General features: G+C 39.6%; 1 protein-coding gene across 1 annotated transcript in view; it reads left to right on the plus strand.

Moving 5' to 3' along the window:
* Nucleotides 1–7,813: 7,813 nt before the first annotated feature.
* Nucleotides 7,814–23,181, plus strand: part of LOC309675412 (contactin-6-like) — a gene marked incomplete at its 3' end in the record, with an annotated part of 76,957 nt that continues 61,589 nt past the window's right edge. Inside the window, exons 1-2 of the mRNA XM_082487727.1 lie at nucleotides 7,814–7,970; nucleotides 21,631–21,726. Of these exons, the coding sequence (XP_082343853.1) occupies nucleotides 7,829–7,970; nucleotides 21,631–21,726 (238 nt within the window). The 5' untranslated portion in view covers nucleotides 7,814–7,828. The remainder of the gene's footprint in view (nucleotides 7,971–21,630; nucleotides 21,727–23,181) is intronic.

Here is a 23,181-nt window from a genome sequence, read left to right on the forward strand (position 1 = left end):
GAGGTAGGGAGGTAGAAGCGCCAAACGCAGAAAGCCACAGCTTCATCCTTTCCTGCTTCCAGTCGCGACGTAAAGCACAAGTATGGGGAAGATGGGGGAGACTTAATAGACGGCCATAGAGCTTCCAAAGGAAATATGCAAAGGAGCTAGGCTTCACTGTCACCTGCAAAATAAATCACCAACACCTGGGATATGCGATTTTATTATCAATCAGGCTTGAAATATTTCCTCCTTAATAGCCAAATGTCTGGAGGTGGATTCTCTGCTGAATGTAATAGCGGACCTTAACTTTTGTCCGAAAGCAAAGGACACCAAAGGACACTTATGTGTGTAAGGACACACTAAAGAGGTTTAATGTTAAATTATTGTTTTTCTTTCACAGGGGAAGAAACCCTCCATGGACCCATTTTTATCCAAGAGCCATATGATATCACTTATTCCATGGGCTCAGCAAATCCAGAAATCCTACTGAACTGTACAGCTAAAGGATATCCACTCCCATACTACAGGTGAAGTCAACTTTGGAAAAGTATTGTCTCCCTGTAAATCTTTTTAACTGTGTTTTAATCAGTGGTACACCATCATATATATCTCAAAATGTTTTGAGCACTCAGAGAGAGAGTATACATAGGTATAGTAAATTTGAGGAAGGAAAGAAAAATATTTTTGCTAGTCTACTGTTAGGAAAATTAACAGAGGAAAAGAAAGCACATAATTGAAAATTGTCCCCAAAGTCTTTTAAGACATACAAAATTACTTCTGAATCCCCAGAAGAACTGTGAAAAATGGAAAAATTGAAATGCCGCACACCTGTATTTGATAAAACTTTCCGTACATCAATAAATGCCTGGAAAGAAAAAGAACAACGTCCTTGCCCATTTCAAATTCTACCATTTCATGTATATATTTATAGAGTTTATTTAGAGAAAAAGCAAGGCACAGCTCTTATATCTAGCTTAGAATACTTTGTAGACTCAATGAAACCTTGGTACATAGGATTGTTTGTTTATTCAATGACTATAGACTCATCATTTAAAATGTAACCTGTTGCACCAGGGATCTGGAAACCTGAGTCTGATAAGGGGAAAAGCTGGAAATCTGGAAAAAGAATCGTCACTTTCTTCAGAAAATAACAGGGAAAGTAATGGTCTGGGAAAAGGAAAATTAAAAAAAAAAGAAATCATTCATGTAAGACATGAAAGAAAATTGTGTCCTACCAAATAATTAGTATCTATTCAATGGCTTTTAATTGATTACAGAACAGTTTCTCTGTAAAGTACCACTACTAGTTATCAACTTGGCACTAGTTAATCAACTTGGCTTTTGTACTTCATGTATTAATTTGTTTCCAAACACTATGCTAGTAAAGGAATACTTTATCTCCTTTTCACAGTGTAACTTCTCTTCCTATGAGTAGAAATCCCCACCCATTTCCCACCCCATTTGTTCTTCCCATTTTCAACATGAACATCCACTGGTTCGTGTCATGAATTTCCAGCCCTTCCAGTTCATCCATCCATCTGCTTCATGTCCATTTATACAGACAGCTTCCTCAGAGACCTATATAAATTACTGCCTCTTGTATTCCAGCCATGGACTCTTCACGTGCACGAATAGCGGAGACGGCAGGTTTCATTAGGCAGGAGAGCTATGAAGTCTCCTCCCATCATAGAGCCGATATTCATATTTTCTCTTTCACTTTTTTCCTACCCATCCATTAATTAGATTAATTATTTTCTTTGCACTATAAGGACATTTTGCAAAGCCCCAGTTACTCTAGCAAGACCAGATCAACATCTGGGGATGGATCCTGAGCAATCTAGGTCAATTAGAAGTTGTCAGGCTGTCACTGCTGCTGTTACAGCCCGGGAGCTTTTCACCATGACTTGAAAGGAATGGGAAGTCTTCAGCACTTTGCTTTGATTTTACTAGAGCTAACGCCAGTTTTATCACATAAGTATAGAGCCCATATATTTAAAGTTCCAACAATTTTAGATAAATCAAGCACAGCATGAAATTTTAATCACATCCTTTGTTGAGTGATGGAAAAGAAACTCAAGGACTATTGCAAGGTTTTTCTTTGAATAAGAAATACAGAACCCCCACAACAGGAATAAAGTTATTTCCAAGCTAATTTACTATTTAGCACCTTTTACGTAAATAAATATGCTGATTAATGCATTTTCTTTAAAGAAAAAATGCTTATAATTTTCTATAAGTTTTATTTTATTATGTATTGTATTGTATTAGTCTTATAGGTCCATTGAATATAATAGTAAGTTTTTTCCTCTTCATTTCAAAATCCTGTGTGTCTAACAACCACAGAGCAAGTTGAAGTAGGCGTAAGGGCTAAGTAATGGAAAATGAGAGACACTGGTTTCCCGCTGGACACTGTTGGAAGTAACAGAGAACGTAGATCTGGGGAAAAAAAAAAAAAGGATAGAAATATCCCTAAAATCAGCACGTGTGTTAGGAAATCTCCATAAATGTCCTGATAAATACCATTTTATCTATTATGCCTTTTTCTAGAGAGTCAAAATTGTTTATAGTATCAGGTACACTATTTCAACTGCTTCCTTGTATGATGGTGGTGGTAAATGAACATAACCTTTCAAATTAGATTTATAATTCTTTGCACTTAAGCTTTTCCATTATAGTTGATTGAGGAATTATCAACAGCTAACTTAAGTAATGATTTTTACTTCTTTTTCTGCTCGCAGCCTATCCATAAACAACCCATCGTTCCACAGTTTGCTTCCATTAAGTCATTTAGTTCAGTACAGTCAGCCTTCCTCCACACCCAAAAAACACAGAAGTCACCTAGAGCCCGCCAAGCCAGTGTTTTCTGCAGTATTTTGATGTTTCCTGTTTGATCTCAGGTGCTGGGTCCTGACTCTTTCTCTGAACTGATATTCAGTAACCAGAGTAATCATGTAATCTAGCATTTGCGTGCAGGTTTGAAATTGAGGATTTTTTTTTTTTTCCTCTCAATAATCTTCAGAGCGAGCAGTCAATTGAACAAATAAACAAGAAATCCACGGGACAGCATAAGCATTATTCATTATAGCAATATTTTAGTATTTCAGCATAACTGAGAATGATGCAGTAAAATAAGATAAAGAGATTCAAATTCAATCCAAATCAAAGTACCACAGAAGATAACAGTAACAGACAAATAAAAATGAGGGGAACAGAAGCACAAAGTCTACGATTATTGCAAATGACATAAAATATGTTTATAATAATTGCATAAAATTGAGAAATGATTCCCAGTAACCCCCAAAATACATTTATCTTGTTCATACCCTTGGAAAACAAATGACAGCCCTGCTATAGTGTATTTGTTCACTACAGTCCTCTCCCTTGGCTCATTGACGATTCTGCTTCAAAAGCGGAGTAGAATTAGAAATGCCTTCAAACTCTGTTGTCTTGTTCACAGTCAATAGTTTTTAAACTTTCTCTTTTCTTCCTCTACGGAAATAGTCTATGCTAGCGGGGGGTGTTTGAGTTTTTTTCCCAATTATAAGAAAGTCTCAAGTGACTTGGCAGGACATTTCCATTTGAACGTAAATAAACTAAGAAACATAGAACACAGCAAAGACTTAAAAAAATACGTATTTTCATTATAACAGTACACTCCAAAGATAATGCATTAAATCATGCACGCGTACATCCACACAGAAAGTAATTCAAATTAGGGAAAGATATTTGAAAGTAAGAGCTTCTAGCTGGGATAACTTTGGTACAAAACCGTGACGCAGCCATGCGTGCTTTGTAATACTTCCAGGATTTTACTCGTAGAGCTGGCGAAAGCTCTTTCAGCAGGAAATTCTAATAGTCCTAAACGTATCTTTTTTCAAAGGCAAGTAATACAGATTAATGAAATACTGTATATGAATTTATCAAAAATATTTGCACATTGACTAAGTGGAATATTTTACTAATTCCTTAATTGCATCAACATTCACGCATTGGTAGTTTCACTGAAAATGATACACCTTCATGTTCCATTTCCAAAAAGAAGTCACATATGAAAGAAAATGTTTTCTTTTCCTAAATAGTTTCTATGAAACAATACTCTTTTCCGGAGTCATTAATCATAGAAATGGGACCCATTTAATTATAGCTACTTAGACATCACATAGCACTGTATAGTATCCTTACAGATGCGATCAGAATTTTGCTGGTTAATTATCCACTTATCAGAAATCATAACCTTATTGCAAAAGTTAAAATGCCCCCTCCCAAGATATCAGAGATCGTAGGTGACCGAACAGCGGTTTTATCCCTCTGAAACAAAGTTCTTGCTCTGAAACTCTTTTTCAGGCTGTGTAAGTGTTGGATGCCAAACCAGCTCTCTCGTGCCTCTATTTTGCCTAGAAAGTGGTGGCTCCAGGCAGGAGGCTCTGCTTCCTCAGATCTGCTGGATTTACTCGAACGCGGGTTGGGGTGTAGGGAGAGGCGTTGGGATCATGGTGTCAGTAGATACATGGCCCAGAAGCAACTCTACTCAGAGAGAATAAGTGAAACCTGCGGGTATGCAGCTTGACAGTTGGCTTGTGTATAATGAAACATATTGACATTTCTCAAACGCGTCCTAAGAATATTTGTATTCTGCAAGGTTCTCTAATATTTCACCATTTTTATCAGTTTTGTGTGCTTCTGTGTTCTTTGAACATTTTTAGCTAGATCAATATTTTTTCAGTGTGAAAAGATGATAGAAATTCATTATATTATTTTTTCCACAATTCTTCCACAATAGATATTACCCTAAAGATAGATTGCATAATTTGCAGTTGCATTGTAAACACACATTACTCACATATTCATGTTCATTAATAAATTCTACTCCTCCTCATTTTAATTTGCTTGGAGATGGAGACTATTTGAATAGCAAATCCCTATTGAGTAAATAGTATAAATAAGAGGAAATCATCATATGTTACAAGTTTATCCTTATATCAGTGATTTGACTGCAGTCCACCGTAGAATGAAGTTCCCAGTAAGTTCAGCATCAAAGATTTAACATAACCCCGTGGCTTCGAAGAATACTGGTATATAGGTATATTTGAATGTTAGGAAAAATTGGTAACAATTTAAGAAAAGAGCACAAGAGAGAATAGACTACTTTTTGCTCAAGATGGGAAGGGGGGTTGCTCCCACTTATAGATATGTTCCCAAAGTCTTTAACTTAATAAAGAACTTATTTGGAACAATTTATAACTGGTGTTCTATAAAAAGCTAGATTTTGAAGCAAATGGAGTATGATTCTGTCGAGTATCATTTCTATGAATTCATAAAACACATCTTTGTTGGGTTTTTTTTTTTGAGTTTGCACATGTCGATATGATGTGAGATGTCTTACATTCTAGGGCACTATTGAATTCAGCCTCAGAATATGGCATATTTTTAAAAAAGTTTAAATTCTGAAACAATTGGTCCAGGCTGCATTACCTAGAACTGATGAAAAGTGGTTTCCAATAGTTGTATGAAGAAGTTCACGAAAATATGTAGGTGATCCTGCCTTAACAAGCTTATATTAAAAATCTTTTAAAATACTTCCTCAAATATTTCTGTGTATTAGACAGTATACTGCAGAACACACAAAGTCATTAAATCACTGTTTATCACATGAATTCATTAATTCGCTTCCTTCGGTGATGTAAACATATTAATTAGGAAAAAGCCCACACCAGGAGATGAACCCCTGATCTATATGCAAAGTTTAACAATCATTGTACCACGGTGATTAGAATGATTATGGGGATACTGTGAAGAATTCATTTGCGGCAACTAAGCCAGCAACTTTGCATTTGTTTTGAAAAACAATTATATAGCTTAATTGGGAGCCATATAATGATGACAGCAGTTATTTCAGTGATTGATTCTGAAATTAAAGAGAACTGGCAAACTAAATACTGGAATATCCTATATTAGAAAACTGAAATGTTTAGATTGCATGTACGGTATGTAAATCCTGAAATATGCCAAAATCCTTACACTGATACAGCTTCTGTTTCATAGAAAAGGCTCATGGATTGGCAACAGCTAATATTTTGCTCAAAAAAAAAAAAAAAGCCCCCAAAACCCCAAAACAACAGCAAAACCCTAGACTGACGAAAGCAAAATATAAGAAAGGAACAGAGCAGAGGTACAGAAGGGCAAAAAATCAGCATTTGGTAGGAAGAATTACAGATAGTCCACTGTTGCCTCTAAATTTCTTCATGTTGATGCCTTTACGGAGGCAGATTGTCAGACCCAGATAAGTTATTTAATATTACTAGAATTTGTTCACAGTATTCAATTGTTTTCATATTTGAATCAGTCATTACTCATCTTTAAAAACAACAAGTGCCCACTTAAAAAGTGAGGATCCTCGCGTCCTCCGTACATGGTTGTCAAGATTTCCCTTGGAAAGCGGACTTGCATTTCACAGCACAGTCTGAAAATCTTCCTCCAAAAGAACAACCCCCTGCTCAGTCTGATGGTGCAGAGAAAGGTCTGTGGGTGTTAAAGCATCGGGCTGTGTATCCTGGTCAGAGCTTCCAGGAATATAGTTATGGTGCAAGTTTGCTTCAATTTGTTAACTGTGGAAACTACCATCACTGACAGTGATGCAAATAGAATCACAGAACCATCGAATGGTTGAGGTTGGAAGTGACCTTGAAGATCATCAAGTCCAACCATTAACCTAACCCGGCAAAACCACTTCTAAACCATGTCCCCAAGTACCACGTCTACCCTTTTTTTTAAAATAACAAGAAACAGAAAATTTTTATGCTGTGATCCTTCATATAATTAACAAGGAGATGATTGCCCTTGTTTCAAGGACTGTCATAAAGCCTTCTGCAAACCCAACGTGAGCCATTAGCAACTCCCGTGTGGTCTTTGCATCCTATGGAGGGCTGGGCATCGCGCCCACGCAGGTCAGCAGAAATGGTACAGGCTAAAGAGATGGTCATGGTACAAAAGTAGGAGAAGAAAATATGTGGTTATGTAGTTTTAGGATTGCTGACAGCCTTAAGCGTGGCATAAACAAGCCCAAAGCTTGCAGACATCGGTGTCTGAGGTCCTTTAGTCTTCCTTTGGGCCTCGTGGACGGTGAAAATCCAACCCTTATGTGACGAACGGTGAAGCCACAAAATTTCCCTCCTTAGAACAGATAATATTTATTTTCTTTGAAATATAAATTTTATTTTGACGTTTGTAAATAGCAGTGTAATGTTGCAGAAACAATCCCTTTTCTACTTCGTGGACTAACAGGGACAAATCGTGCTTTAAAATAGCAGCGTTCTCATCATCAAATTATCAGTCTCAAACTTGCTGGATAAAAACTTCTCTCCCTGCTTTCTTCTGCCCTCTGAAGTGTAATCCTTCCTGATTTATATCTCCAAATCATTTTTGTAACCAAATTTATGGCACCATTTGCAAGGCCCGTGAAGCACATTCAGGTTCCATTTATATTGTAAAAAACAAGGGAGCTGCAGTCGAGGTGTATGCCATACTCCCAATCGGATGGATAACTTAGTTTGTATGAATAAGTTATAATTACTTTTTGCAGACATTTGGATGAACAGTGGTGACTAGCGTAAAAGCAGTAAAGATTTTTCAAGGAACAGAATTATTGATATCATTAAGATTGATACAAGAAGCAGTCTTGTGTGAAAAATTATATAATTTTGTGATATTTAACTACATTTTTATCATTTCAGGTATGCTACAGCACACTATTTAAGATAAATATGAATAGGCTCTGTAAATTATAAGCATAATTTGATTTTTTTCCCCTCAAAGGTGGAAGCAAAATGGCACAGATATTGATCTTACCATGAGTTATCACTACAGGTTGGTTGGAGGCAGCTTGGCAATCAATAACCCACATAAAAACCAGGATATTGGAACATACCAGTGTTTGGCCACAAATTCATTTGGAACAATTCTGAGCAGGAAGGCAAAGCTTCAATTTGCATGTAAGTTGGGAAGATCATATTTATTAGAGCATTATTTTCCGATTAATTCTGCACATGAACTGTAATTTATTGGATAATTAAAGTATCATCGATGATTCTGTTCAAAAGGTTTGGCTTACTTCAGCAGTGCTTATTCTTAAAAATAATCGTTCCTAGTAAATATTAATAACAAAAACAGTCATCTGATGGCTGCTAACCCTCAGGAACAAGAATAACTTTCAGAAAATTGAAAGGTCGAGGAAGATGAGTGCAATTATTTTCACTTAATAAAGGTGTTTTCACTTTTTAAGACAGCGCTGTCTTTGCTAGATTGCAGGTAGTTACAATTTGGGGGGGGGGGGGGGGAAATGTTGCAAAAAGTTAGGGTTTCCACTTTCTGTAGCGTAATGAGGTCTGACCGAATCACAAAAGCATTGTACCCCTAATTGCCACACCGACATTTTGTTACATGAACAGAGTAAGAACCACTTTTTTTCCTTACACAGTGCGCGAAATGATGAGCAATGCTCTGAAATGCTTCATATTTCAGCTGGGCTGGCGAGAGCACGTATGCTGCCTTGAGACAATTTAAAATTCATTTTAGGCTCGCTCCCCTTTTCGCTTCTTCACAACTTCAGAATCTTTTTTCACAACACTTATATGCGGTGACTGAGTTCTGTTAATGCCCCGGGGGGGAACAACAACAACAACAACAACAACAACAACAACAACAACAAAACCCCCAGATATTACCTCCATCCCTTTTTCTTCAGTATAAAGGTCTGAGCTGTCTGTTGCTGGGAGAAAGCAATTGTTTTCAAACCTCATTAATAAAACATGTGTCTAAAGCCAACCTTGTGTCGCTATTTCAGACACCAGCAAACGTATTAATTATTAATCTTGTTCCATTTCTCATAGCAAATCTCATGTCACAGGGGTTATACAAAGGAGACATTAGAGGTCATGGTGGTTCACAGGCTCTCTTTTAGTAGAGCTGATCAAACAGTGTATCTCTAGTATCTCATTTAATAATGTTTTACCCTGAATTTGTCAAAGAGCTTTTGATTCCCAAGAGCTGGTCAAATGGAAACAAAAATTTTGATTCATTATTTTCCCACTTCTTCTGAAACATCTTTGCAAGCCAGCATTTCTCTATGGGAAATTATTTCAAGACCTGGAGGTGAAAATTGTTCAGTGACAGAACAAATCCCATTTTAGGAAGAAGGAAGAATAGATGGCCTCCTCAAGGTTGTGGGATCCGTAATCCCCAAGAAACCAGGATAGGCCAGGAATGAAGCTGGGAAAAGACCTGAAGAAAAGGAATACCCTCAAACAAAGGCAAAAAGAAGCTATAAAAAATAAAAATAAAGGGGGGGGTGATGGACGAGACAGGAATATCTGTGAAAGAAAGAAGGCTCCCGTGATTGTTCAGCATAGCATATTACTCAATTATTTAATCTTTTTTTCTGGAGAATTCTACCTCTGATTCAAACTCCCGGAAGCACTTTGGTTTCCTGTTTGCAGCTGCCCGAGCCCCTAGGGAATGCTGCTGGCTTGGTGCACCGTCTCTTGGGGCAATAAACAGCTCTTCTAGCCACTGCTCCTTGGAATAATGTTTAATTGCGCTTCCTGCCTATGGTTTTCTATGTTCACTTTTACCTATTGCCATTTCATAACCAAAGCTAGCTCCGGAAAACTGTCTTGTTTTAACTCTTTGTAAGGAGAAGGGTTTGGAGAAAGCTAAAAGAACGAAAGAAGGGAAGGAAAGTTTATGGGGAAAGCCTCACTGGTAAGGAAGAGAGAGGAGAAAAGTCCTTTCTCAGGACGCTTGTCCATGTTTGTCCCTGCACTCCCAAGTGCACGCCTGATGGTCCTCAGGGGAATGAGAGATGCTGGTTGGCACAGAAGTGTCGCATCTTCAAGCTCTTGCTGGAAATGTGATCCTTTGGAAGTTTTCCCTAGTGGAAAAGAGAAACCGTACACCACAACATACAGTTTTCTTTAGGAGACTGCGTTTCCTAAGGATCTAAACATGGGTGTGCACCTTCCAACAGAGAGCGAAGTGGCTCTGCAGAGCCCTGGTGCTGTTCCCCCACTCCTGGTGCGGCTGTGGACCAGGGGTCCGTGCTCAGACACACAAACCTGAAAGTAATCACATGTGATTTCTGGGGAAGCACATCCCAGCACGATGCAGCTGATGCCACTTAGCAGCTAGAGGACCTGTTTGCCAGAAAACGGACATTGTCAACGGTGTTAAGTATTTTCAGCTGTTAAATGCCACTTCTTTAATACTCCATGCTGGTGAAGCATTCCCTCTGAAGCACTTAACTCACTAATAGCTCAAAGCCTCACGCCACTATACGACAATCAAAATGGGCTAAATATCAAGCAGTTCCCTCATTTAGGCTTCATACCCCCACCAAGACGCTTCCCAACGTTACTGTGGGGAGTGGGTCACAACGAAGTCAGGTCTCGTTTGTCGACCACAGCAGACAAACTCACAGCTACCATCCTGCCTTAATCCTCCGGCTCTTAGCAGCACCCACATCATGGCAGATATATCCCATATTCAACAAGCGCACTGCTTTTTCATTAGCAGTGACAGACTTTCATTTCTTTTCCCATATGAAAGAGAGAGGACATACAAATGCAAGGTTGTCATTTAGACTGGCAAACACAAACATACAGGAAAATGCTTCAATTTAGCAGCATCACTATGAAACTAGGAGTTTTAACTTGTCTTACAACAGAAAAAAGCACAGTGCATGGAAAATGTTATAATGACCTGATGAGAACAGTGGAACAAATTGCCTTGAAACAGTTATTTCACAGTTAACATTTTCTTATTTCTTATTTTCATCTTGTCAACCAATTTACTTCTTTGTTTCAGCCAATACTTCGGGCTATATCTTAAAATCCAGGCAGGAAGGCATGTGGATATTATGACACTTTCATTCGACACCTAACAAAATGGGACCCTTCCCTGAATTGGCATATTGCGATCGCTGTGATAAATAATTGAATCAAGCCTATTATCCAAGTAACAGGGTTTACGCATATTTGTCTTCTTACTACAAGGTAACTAACTCCGAGCTTGAGTTTGAATTAATGATACCTCTGGAAACCTATTGTACATCTCAACTTAACGTGTGAAGAATACCTTTTTCCTCTGTTCAAGATAGCGGGCCCTCTGAGCAGCAAAATAAATGCGGTATGAGATTAGAAATATGTCTGCAGGTTCAGCTGGAGTTTCGTGCTTATCCTCGATTAAAAACAGAGCTGTCAAATGAAAGCTGCGGGAGGAATATTGTACAGAAGGAAGCGGCATAGATTATTAAAGCTACAAGCTGAAAATGAGAGCCAGCGTCAGCGAGAGAGAGCAGAGCAAGAGCACATAAATGCATTAGCGGGATACAGGGGATGGCAGTCCTGTGTTATTCATACTTCCCGGCAAAGGTTTGTTTTGTCATAAATAAAGTTGAAAGCTCCCTATAAATCCCGTGTGTCTCTTGCCACCCGGCAAGCGGTACATTTCGAGAAGCTACCGGGTGTTTTGCAAGAGCTGGAGCTGGTGATCTGGATCTCCAGTCGGGTTGAAAAGCGCTGGTGTCACACACCAGCTCGCGTGGCAGAGCCCGCCCCAGGCGCGGGGGTCCTCACGCAGGCCCGAGTTTGAGCTTTGCTCCCGAATCACAACCCCTCACCCACGTGGTTTCCCCCCTCTAAGGTCAGCATTGACATCCAGCAGAAGGTCACCAGGAACCCTTCAGCTCTACGTAAAGGGAAGGTCAAAGACCACTCCGTGGGGAGTTCACCTCTGCGAACTATGCCGAGAGAGGGGGGCAGGGAAGGTTTTCCTTCTGGTTTTACACAACTTTTAGTTTCCAAACTGCAATGAAGAGGCTTGTGCGCAAGTGTTCCAGGTGTCACAGGTGCGTGACATTCTCCTGCGCGCAGGTGGGAGCAGACACTGCTGACAAAGCAGCTGCCCCAACTCTGCCGCCAGCGGAGCCCCCTCCCAGGGAAACTGCAGAGCCCCCTCCCAGGCACAACCACCGCCGCTCTCGCTTCTGAGCCGGAGACAGAGACAGCATGATCACAGTCGCGTTCAAAACCCACAGAAGGAAAAAAAGCATCCAGGTTTAAAGCGACATTTTGATAAGCAAAACTGGAGTTTCTCCTATTCTGCGGTGCCAAGATTCAGTCGCACGCATATTAATGAGGTGATTTGCAAGAAGCTGTTTTTATTAATGAAGAGAGCATCTAAATTGCATTTCGTGCCTTAAAAAAGACAAACAAAAAACCTGCTATAGAGAGCTGCTTAAATACGGCTTCAAACGGAACTCTATCCCAGGGCACACAGGAGATTTGTTTTAATTATTTCATCAGTTTTAAGTAAAAGTAACTGTGTGCAAACAACTGGTCTTGAGGGAAATCCCCATAACTGGCTGCAGTAAAACAGTCTGTCCAGGCCTGTTACTGATTCTTTTAGTTCTCATACGTGTCCGTAACAGAGACATTAACAGATGCGTAGGAGAAACAAGAAGTGCAATTAAACAAACTAGAAAAAAAAGTACTCTGCTATGAAAAAGAATCAAGTGTGAACCTAATTCACAACTATTTAGGACATAAACCCATAAAATTCAATATTAATTGAAAACATCTAGCAGCCTAGGGACCTTAAATGAGATTCTCAGCCAAATTGTTCTACCATGATAGACAGTCGTGATGATTGCGGCTTTCTCAGACCTCAGGCCCCCATTATTAATCATGAATTCCGAGAAACGATGACAACAATTTAAATTCATAACTAGGATTAGGATTAGTCATTTTGTCCCGAATCACACAGGAGGGTGCACAGTGCAGACATTAGACCACATATTTAACAGTTTCCCCCCCAGTGCCACAGACCAAGGAAGGGTTTTTCTTTGGCATTTTTGGGCTGCAACCATATTCTCACATTTTTCAAAGGGGGGGCTCAGGGGTTTTGCCTGGTGCTTATTCTCAATAGCATTTTTCCAAATACACACATCGTCCCTCCTCTTGGCCAGTGACAGGGTGCTCCCAGCAGCGTGGATGAGAGTGACAGTGCTGGAGCACTTGGAGCAGCTCCCAAGTGCTCTCAGGTGCTTTTTGTCAGATAGACAGAAGACGACAGAGCTTTGCCGAAATAACGCATTAAAGAGGCAATAATTCCTCCTGGACAGAGTTTTTCCATCCTGAAACATAAAATAATAGTCCAGCATTAGCATTTAACCGTTTCAGGGGAAATACATTAAAAGCAATCAAGTCCATTTAGTCTTTGCTACATCACGACAGTCTGAGCCTTTGCAGAGCCCGGTTAGAGTGACTGCCTGGGAGATGCTCAGCCAGCACGAAAGCCCACTTTTCATCTGATTACTTCATCATGTTATTTACCTTTGACTGCACACAAATTACACAAACATCACAAAGCAATGCAGCATGCCTCAAAGTGTCATAACCCTTTTTACTTGTAGTATACGCTTTGAAACAGCAAATGGGAAAATCGATACAGTTAGATCAGATAGCCTGAATTTGCAAAGTCTGGGCATGCATGAATTTTAGCCTAAATGGCACACACACTTCTGGATTGGTTGTACTGCGGTACTGTGTGCGTCCAGAAATCCCTCTGTAACAATTGTATTTGATTAAAAGGTGTGCTAGATGTTGTAACTACCACCTTGAGTAAAGCTCTCTGGGTCTTTAAACTGATTGTTAATTCATCACGGCAGGCGAGGGCTGGCATACTGATCAGGCTGTCTAGCCGCTGATTTTGAAAGAATGAACACCGCATCTTCTGTCTTTTTCGAAAGGAGGTATATGCTCCTCAATTTAGTGTTCAGTTGGCACTCAGAGGTGGCCAACTGATAACTGAAGAGCAAATAGGAGGAAAAGCTCAACTTTCACTGGTCACCATCAAAGATAAATCCCCCAAAGTTCTACTTCATAGAATCATAGAGTTGTCTAGGTTGGAAGGGACCTTTAAGATCATCAAGTCCCACCATCAACCTAACACCGCCAAAATCACCACTAAAGCATGTCCCTCAGCACCACATCTGCCCGTCTTTTAAATACCCCCAAGGACGGCGACTCCACCACTTCCCTGGGCAGCCTGTTCCAATGCTTGATAACCCTTTCTGGGTAGAAAGTTTTCCTAATATCCATCCTAAACCTCCCCTGGTGTAACTTGAGGCCATTTCATTCACTACATTCCCTTATCCTCTATAGGGAGACTTCAGGCAAAGTCATAGACTTCCCTCTATTCACATCATCTTATAACCTACAAATGCGTTAAGCCCACCTCCCTGTTTTGAAAGGGTTTCCCTACGTATAATGCAGAGACATGTCTCAACTTGCAGATATGTGGAGAATCAAATCTAAACTGGTGTAGTTTCCAGGCTCTGCGCAGCCCTCCTGATGATCCTGGCAACATCTCATGATCTGCATCTTCCTGTGAGCAGGTGAGAAAAGAACGCAACCTGCAGCGGCAACGCTCCCTGCGGACCAATCCTGTCTGCAGGATGGAAATGCTACTGTCATCCTTCCTTATGTCACTAAATAGGCTTACAGCTCAAAATTGCCTTTTGGACTTTTAACCAAGTTCAAGAATCCAATATAACTACAGCAGCAGCACTTACGTCTCCTTGTGTTTGGGTCGGTGGAACGCAAGCTTCTGAACAGAATGAGTTAACAGCAAATATAACAAGAATTCAGTTTATTACTTGGGAATAAAGCTCACATTTTGTCAAAACTCTGCCTGGAGTAAAAAGAATCTGAACTTTCATTTATCAACTCCGATTGCTATGGACACTTTGTGCCAGTGCTCCAACGCTCTGCAGCAGTTCGCCACGGTGGGAGTCTACATCAAGCTCCTTGCTTAATGGGCGCTCTCCATGGAGCAGACCCAGCAACCTCAGGCGTAGCTTCTTTTTTTTTTTCACATTTCTTCACAACGCTTCCACACAAAATTAGGAAAAACATGGTGAGACCCTGATATGCATTGCTGTAAGGGGTCCATACGCTGCTCTAGCCACTCTGAAGTGGGGCACCGTGTTTCCTTCAAGGCTACTCGGAGCCGAGTATTTGCAGGGAACGGACTACAAGCGATACAGCTTATTCACTCAAAGACCAAAAATGCTACAAGACCTCACTACGTTCCGCTCATCTTTCTGCATCTCTGTTGAGCTTTCCAGCATTTATCTCTTTGCAGAAGTCAGTGCACACACCGGGTCTCACAGGCTTAAGGACAAGCAGGAGCCACCGACCACCACTTGACAGCATTGAAGCGGGAAGCCTGGAAGGGTTTCACCTGCTTCCTGACAGGACAAGGCAGGGTGATAATATTTTAAAGTTCAGATACCACGAGAATAGATTATGGAAATATCCAGACATTCCCCAAGGCAGAAAGAACAGCCTGAAATCTTAAAACCAGCAGATAAGGGTATGTCTACATAATAAAGGGGTTTTGCTTTCTCCATCATTCCCTAACGGTTTGAGTCTGCTCTGTGTTCTCAGAGCCCATCTAACATCTGTCGACACCAAACACAGTCATGACCTCCTCTCTCTTCTTAAACACACAAACTGGAGCTGATGGTGGTAACATTCTCCTTTTATTTAAGGTCGTAGCAGACCAAGCAGCATCAGAAACCCAAGTTGCATTTTTTTTCTCTCTCAAAAGGTTTTAAACATCTCTATCAGAGTATCTAACCACCGTGTTCCAGGCTATGCTGCATCAGGACACTTCTATTAAAGCTGGTTTATTCCATTGGGTTAGTTGCTTAAACTTTTACTATAAAAAGAGGGTCTCTTGTATAGGAATTCTTTATGTGTGAAATGGAGACATACATTACAGAGATGTTGTAGGGAGCGTTACAGGCAGGGAGCTAGTCAGATAAAGCAGTAAGAGGGAATGTGTAAGTATTTGAAGATTATCTTTTAGTTATATATTATTTACTATTCTGTAGTTCCTATGAAAGTGGTTATCCTAAATCAGCCCCTTGCAAGTTGTGTTGGAAAAGCAATATATGTCATTGACGTACGGGAGGTAAAAAAACACCTACAGGTCCCAGATTCTGATTGATAAAATTTAATAATTCTGAAGGATAAAACCAGTCTGTATTTGCAGTCTGGGTGATTTTCTTTTTATCTGTTCTACTTTCATTGCCGACAATATGACTTAGATTCCAATAAATTATTGAATGAAATATCCATGATGTCCACATGAGCTTCTTCATTCTTTGGTATGACAAAAAATGAAAAGTCACAGGTGGAGGCTTGCAAGGAAAAAAGAAATACTGAATTAAATTCTTTGGCAAAAGTGACTGGCTTTTTTGAATAAAGATAATTAAGTTGATTAGTTATCTTGATTCTGTCTAATACAAAGCTTTTAAGGCACAAGACAAACTTCCCTATTCTGTAGCTCATGTTCAAGAAGGAGGAACAGTCTGTGTCATTGGTATTTTCCATGGTGTGAAGGAATAAGACCCCAGGAACAATTCTCAAGAGGTAACCCACATCTGGTACGGAGAATGCACCGAGCTGCAAAGCTTCATTTCTAAATGTTACTGAAAGAACAACTAATGACGTACTCCACACCTGAAATCCCACTTTAAAGATTCACATTCAAAAATCCTTTACATCAATCATTTGGGTAAACCTTGCAATTCCCATTGGAAGCAAGTCTCTGATGGCTTTGCAGCTGGGATGAGGGAGGTGAAGCAGCGGTGCCTGGGCACAGCCCAAATTAATTCTGTGAGAAGTAATTCTGTGCTGGATCGAGATCTCTGAAGGGCTGGGCAGCAACTGGGGAAGGACTGAAAGATGCATGAACATAATTGCTACACACTCTGAGCAGTGCATGGGAGCCCCCTCTTCCTTGCCTTTTTTTTTAATTGTATGTGTTACGAGTGAAGATTGTTATTTTGTCAGTAGAGGCATTATAAAAAGAAATTCATAGCCTGAAGGGGGACTGTGGGGTGTTTAAAAGGAGGTGCCCAGCAGGACCCTGGACGGAGATAAATGGGGGTCCCTGCGGGACACAGGGCATGGCTGCTCACTGCCAACTGGAAGGTCAAGGTCCGAGGGAAGGGGTGAGTTCGGGAACCATCTCCACACTCCCCGGGGAAACAGGTCTCTGGGGGAGCATGGGTAAATACAAATGAAAGAAGCCGGTTTTGGGTAAGAGTTAACAGCACTGCCACCAGGTAGCTTGGCACAGGGAGCCAGGGCCATCTCCGGTATCAGTCAGTCAAACCAGCGTAGTCCTGGCAGGGATAAATCTGACCAGTGAGATTTAGACTGGGGAGAAATCTGTTTTTAAGAGCACTCCAATCTGGAGAAAACTCATGCAGACGGCGAAGCGACTCTGTGATGACAGGTGACAAATGAACTCTGCCGTGACAAGTGAGAAAACTGTTCAGGAATATAAAATATTAAAAATATATTTCTTACATCCCCCTGCCTTTGAGAGGGCCGGATCCTTGGATGTGCCTCTGGCCTGCAGATGGGGTTTAGTGCCAGAGCCCTAAGGCTGCATCAACACTTACTGCTCGCTGCGAGTCCCGTGTTCGGTTCAGAAGAGAGCTTTAATATTTTACGCTGCTAGCTCTGTAAAAGCAGAAAAAAATAACAAAAACCAGCTGTAGACCAGCACTACAGCTCCACGGCATATGTTTCTTCGCACTTGGTTTCTCGGTGCATGAACAAAAAAAATCAAGTCAGCTAAGGATTTCCCCCCTGCCCCCGCTCTCCCTGTTTAATTTAATTGTGACCTTCCATTTTTTCCTCTAGAGAAGCTTGATATTACTTTGTAAAGGGCATTTTCACTCTTTAATTGAAAAAGACAATCAGGCTGTGGCAGAAATTATTGTTCCCCACCTTGAAAATTAGTGCCTGGACTGGCTATTCATGCCATTTAAGCTGAATTGAAGACCTGGGGCCTGTGTGCATCCTAATGTGTAAATTACAGTTCCTCTCCCCTTAGAAGCTCCAAAGCAATTTAACTAAATAAAGGAGCGCTGATGAAGGCCCTTGGTTGATTATGCAGCTTTGGAGAAGAACAAGAGCCAGCGATTGTGCTTTTGCCTCTCGGTTTGGCAGACTGTTCCGTCGGGACAGAGAGGAGCAGGACTTTGGGGCGAGACCGCGGCTCTCCTGGTGGCCTTCTTCAGAGGGGACGGAGAGGGCAACCTTCTCTTTTAACCAGAGTGGGACGTGGTGTTCTCCTCAGGTGGAAAAATAGAAAAAAAGTGAGAATTACTCTGGATTTTTAACCCGTCCTAGTGAAAGGAGACACTATGGGGTTTCCCAGGCTCATCCTGGCTGAAGCAGCTTCAAGTCCTACAGACCCCGAGATGTTACAACAGTGGCACAGTGGAGGCTCACATGTGCTTCAAATGGGGAAGGAGCAGAACTCCTCAGTAGGTGTTTAGTAGAAAATGTAAGTATTTAAAAATCAGGAAATGGGAAACACTAAGCAGCTTTCAGACACCTTAATTAGAGATAACACCACTCTTAATCACTGAATTGAATTCATAGAAAATCAATCAGAACATTTAAAAAAATTGAGATTAGATGGTAAAGTGAAAAGATTAACGTATTGACACTATTATCAAGACAAAGGAACTGTTAGAGGGTTTGTTTAGCAAGTTTACTACATTTCTGAAAAAGGACTTTAGTTTCCAGTGAAAGTTGTAGGAAATGAGCTTAGCCATTCATTTGGGAGATATTTGGATAAAGACTGATAAACTTCTTTTAAAAACTGCTGAGGTTGTAATTTTTTATCCTGGGAGAGGATTTCTATTGTGATACATCACATCTTGTAACACCGATCGTATTGCAATATATCATAGCCAATAACAGAAACAGAAGAAAGTGGAACAAATGTGATATATCACAATTTGACACAGCCACATGGAAATATGAAAAGTTTTATTGATTTGTCCTCAGGAGCATAGCTAATTTGTACAGTGCTCTTACTACTAATGCCTTAACAGTCATCGCACATTTCAATAACAAGTAATTACAATGATAACATTTGGGATTATGTAATGACAAAACATTTATGAAAAAAATCAAAAGTTCAAGAAAGCATGAAATTACATTAATTCAGATGAACTGTTAGTAATTATGCAAGGTGATAAATTGGACTTTCTCTAATTGCCTGTAACAATTTCATATATTAAAACACCCCAGTTTCCTTGTTTTCTATTCAGTAATACAGAGCTGTCCTATGTCATTATTAAAATGGACTGGTTTGGAAGTGCTACACCTATCCCCCAGCTGTTCAAGGAATTTCAAACCCATAACTGGGAGGTTGAAAAGAATGACTTGCTACTTGTTCCTATCACACATATTTAAGAAGTATTTCCGTAATTCCAGAAAAAACGATTGTGTCTTCACACATTTTGTTATGCAAGTTAAACCTAGCACTCTAATAACTTTAAGGCAGTTTTAATATAAAAACCAAACAAAACAAAAAAAAAAAAAACAGGGGGGAGTGTGTAATAGTGGTGAAAACTAGAGCTGACCCATTCCTCCTCCCTCTTTCCTCCTATCCTACCTGGAATGGAGCTGAAAACCTCCTTCACCTCAAGTATTCCCACTTACATCAGAGAAAGCCCCGTCATTCTCTAATTCTGTTTCCGCAAAATGCCATATGTTGTGCCTGTTGTGAGCACACACCTTTCTTGCTGAGGTCTGCAAACGTTCCCAGCAGAACGTTCTCCTTGCCACACACAGCTGAGTCCATATATTCTTCACTGTGAAGAATCACTTGTTCGCCAGAGCGTTTTGCTTTGCCTACATGACCTCATTATCACATCCAACTGATTAATTGTGCCGTACCAATATTAATCTGCCAACAGGCACAGAGCTGGAAAAAAAGTTGGGTTTTTGTTAAAACTTACAGCTGAGAGAGCAACGCAGTGCGAGGGAAGTCGTTGTTCATCAAGTGAGATAAGTACAAAGAATGGATGGAAGGCATTATGTGGGAACTAGGTGATAATTTATTTATAGATCTCTGCAGAAACACTGAAGCTAGCGAATATACCATCTGTTAAATAGTTGTACTATTCCTAAGTGTGTATTAGCAATCTAAATGTGTGCCAAACACCTGATCTTAGCGATCTTATTTGGTTGCTTTGACAAGCAACATTATGCTTTATTAGATGATGTCATGTTACAAAGCTATGCTAGGTACCTACCGGTAACTGGGAGAATGGAGCGGTCCAGGATTTCGGAATAAGTACATGTATATTCCTCCTCAGGTTATGTTATATAGATATATTTAACACAATTTAGATTGCAATTAATCATTGAAAATACATACAACCCCCCAAGGTTGTAGGGGAAAAAAAAGGATGCAAAATTCTTTTGGGAAAAAAAAAAAAGACTGCTTCCAGCAAAAAGGTCCATCATTTCTGGGCCATGTCTCTTTTCTCTCTTTATCACCCTGGGCTACATAACAAAGATAGACAATTTTATAACTCATTATTGAATCTCATCTGACTGCTGTGTCATAATATTTCATAGGAGATGCTCCCTGCCTGGAGAAAAGGTCCAATAAAGATGACAACAGAAGTAAAACTGAGTGCCCTAAGGACTTATTTTTACTTACCTCTTTCAGAGGTGTGATTTTGTTGTTGTTATTTTTTGTTTGTTTGTTTTGGGGTTTTTTTTTGTTTTGTTTTTTTTTTTTTTTTTTTAATAAGTATCTGTTAGGAAGGACCTGCATGGGCCAGACAAGTAGATTAAATGACCATTTATTAAATGACCATCCATGTCTACTTTTTCATACCCATGATTCACTAGTTAGCATAATGGGGTGAAAATCTTCTCTCTGGGAAAAGCTGAGCTGCTTTGTCTAACCTGCTATGAAAGAGTTCGGGCTCCTGTGTACAGATTTTTAAGGTTGAAAAATCCCCCCTCTTTGTTGCTAATGCCTGAATTTTTTGTTCTTTTCTAATCTCTTTTCTATTTAACATAATAAATAGGAAAATTCAAGGTCCCCCCTCCCCCCCTCATATCATACAAAGCTTGCCCCTTCTCCCAGAGCAGAGAGAAAAGAAATTATTGTTTTGACCAAAGAGAACTGTTTCTCTCTATTGACTCAATGCAATCAATATATGACACTATGGACTAAAGATTTTTAAGGGGAAGCTGATATTGTTTACCATATTAAAACACATCTTGAATGTATTTCAAGCAATCATTTCCCAAAGTACTCCGACAAAAGTAGTGCGTCTTCTCATTAGGATGATAACTGATGATAAAGTAATTAATCAGTTAAAATACATCTAATGTTTCAGGTTTTGTACATGAATTATCATTTATAAACTATCATTTAAATAAAGTATTATTTATCATTATATTATAAATTATAAATTAAAATTATTAATTTATAAATTATCATTTAAAATGAAATGTCTACTACCTTCTAAAAACCAGTGCAACGATTTTATATATTGTTGTTATATATATAGAGAGAGTATAACGGCTTTATAATTTGTTGTTTCATGAAAGCCGAAGGACTGCATACTGTTTGTCATTTTTCCATGCAGGGTGGCAACTCACATACTTTGCATAGGTCGGGGTACAGGTGTAAAACTGACAGCTAATAACCTGGTCTTGTTTTCTCCTCTTTTTTTCTCTCTCTTCCAAGACCTTGAAAATTTTGAAATGGAAACAAGAAGCACAGTGTCAGTCAGAGAAGGACAAGGAGTGGTTCTGCTGTGTGGGGCCCCACTTCATTACGGAGGTATGACTATTAGCACAACACCACATGCACACCTCTTGCAGCCTGAACATTGACCATAATATACATAATATATATATATTTATATATAAAGTAGTCTATGTAGATCCTTGCCCGATTACTGCTAGAATTTGAAATGAAAATGGAATTTGAATATGAAAATACAGATTGCAAGAGATTTCTTGATCTAAGGTGGTCTGATTAAATGAGATTGTAGTGGATAATTGCTTTGGAGAAAAGAAAAGAAAAAGAAAAAGAATAAGAAAAGAAAAAAGAAAAGAAAAGAAAAGAAAAGAAAAGAAAAGAAAAGAAAAGAAAAGAAAAGAAAAGAAAAGAAAAGAAAAGAAAAGAAAAGAAAAGAAAAGAAAAGAAAAGAAAAGAAAAGAAAAGAAAAGAAAAGAAAAGAAAAGAAAGGAAAAGAAAGGAAAAGAAAAGAAAAGAAAAGAAAAGAAAAGAAAAGAAAAGAAAAGAAAAGAAAAGAAAAGAAAAGAAAAGAAAAGAAAAGAAAAGAAAAGAAAAGAAAAGAAAAGAAAAGAAAAGAAAAGAAAAGAAAAGAAAAGAAAGGAAAAGAAAGGAAAAGAAAGGAAAAGAAAGGAAAAGAAAAGAAAAGAAAAGAAAAGAAAAGAAAAGAAAAGAAAAGAAAAGAAAAGAAAAGAAAAGAAAAGAAAAGAAAAGAAAAGAAAAGAAAAGAAAAGAAAAGAAAAGAAAAGAAAAGAAAAGAAAAGAAAAGAAAAGAAAAGAAAAGAAAAGAAAAGAAAAGAAAAGAAAAGAAAAGAAAAGAAAAGAAAAGGGAGGCGCAGGGGAAAGCAGGAGATGGGAAACTACTGGGAACGTGGATGGGATGGGATGAGCGGTGCTGCCTTACCTAAAAGGGTCTCTGACCTCTGCCTCGGGTTGTTTCTGCATTTTATATGAAGCAATCACTTGATAAAATGCGTAATCTTACAGTGATGGTTTGAAGCGTATCTCCCCTTATAAAGCCGAGTGCCTTAGTCATGGGTTTAGACTCTCTTTCTCTCAGCTCCTATTGCTCAATACTCCTATGAATCTTTCATCCTTTCCTGCCGGCTCTGGCAGGAGGGGCAGAGCCTCTTCCCTGAGATCAGCCTGTAGCTCTTCTCCTGCCGAATGAGCAATATTGATTTGAATTTGCTCGGGGTGAGGAAAGCACCAAAATGCTATATTCCCTAGACTAGTGTATCAGGAGTGATTATGAGCCGCTCCGCTGAACGGAAGCGCTCACAGCTGGCGGGTGCAGGGGATGCTCTCCTGCATGGCCAAGCTCAGGACTTGCCCACCAGGCAGTGCTCGGCTGGAAGGTGAGGTGGAGTTAACCTACATATTGAGGACCTCTGGGATGAGAAGGGAGACTGACACCACATAGTCACCTGCCTTGGATTAAAATAAAAGGCAAACGGAGGATTGCAGCACTAATAAAATAGCTCATGCTCTGGTGTA

This window comes from Vanellus vanellus (genome assembly GCF_965231255.1).
Source record: "Vanellus vanellus genome assembly, chromosome: 9".
Taxonomy (NCBI): Eukaryota; Metazoa; Chordata; class Aves; order Charadriiformes; family Charadriidae; genus Vanellus; species Vanellus vanellus.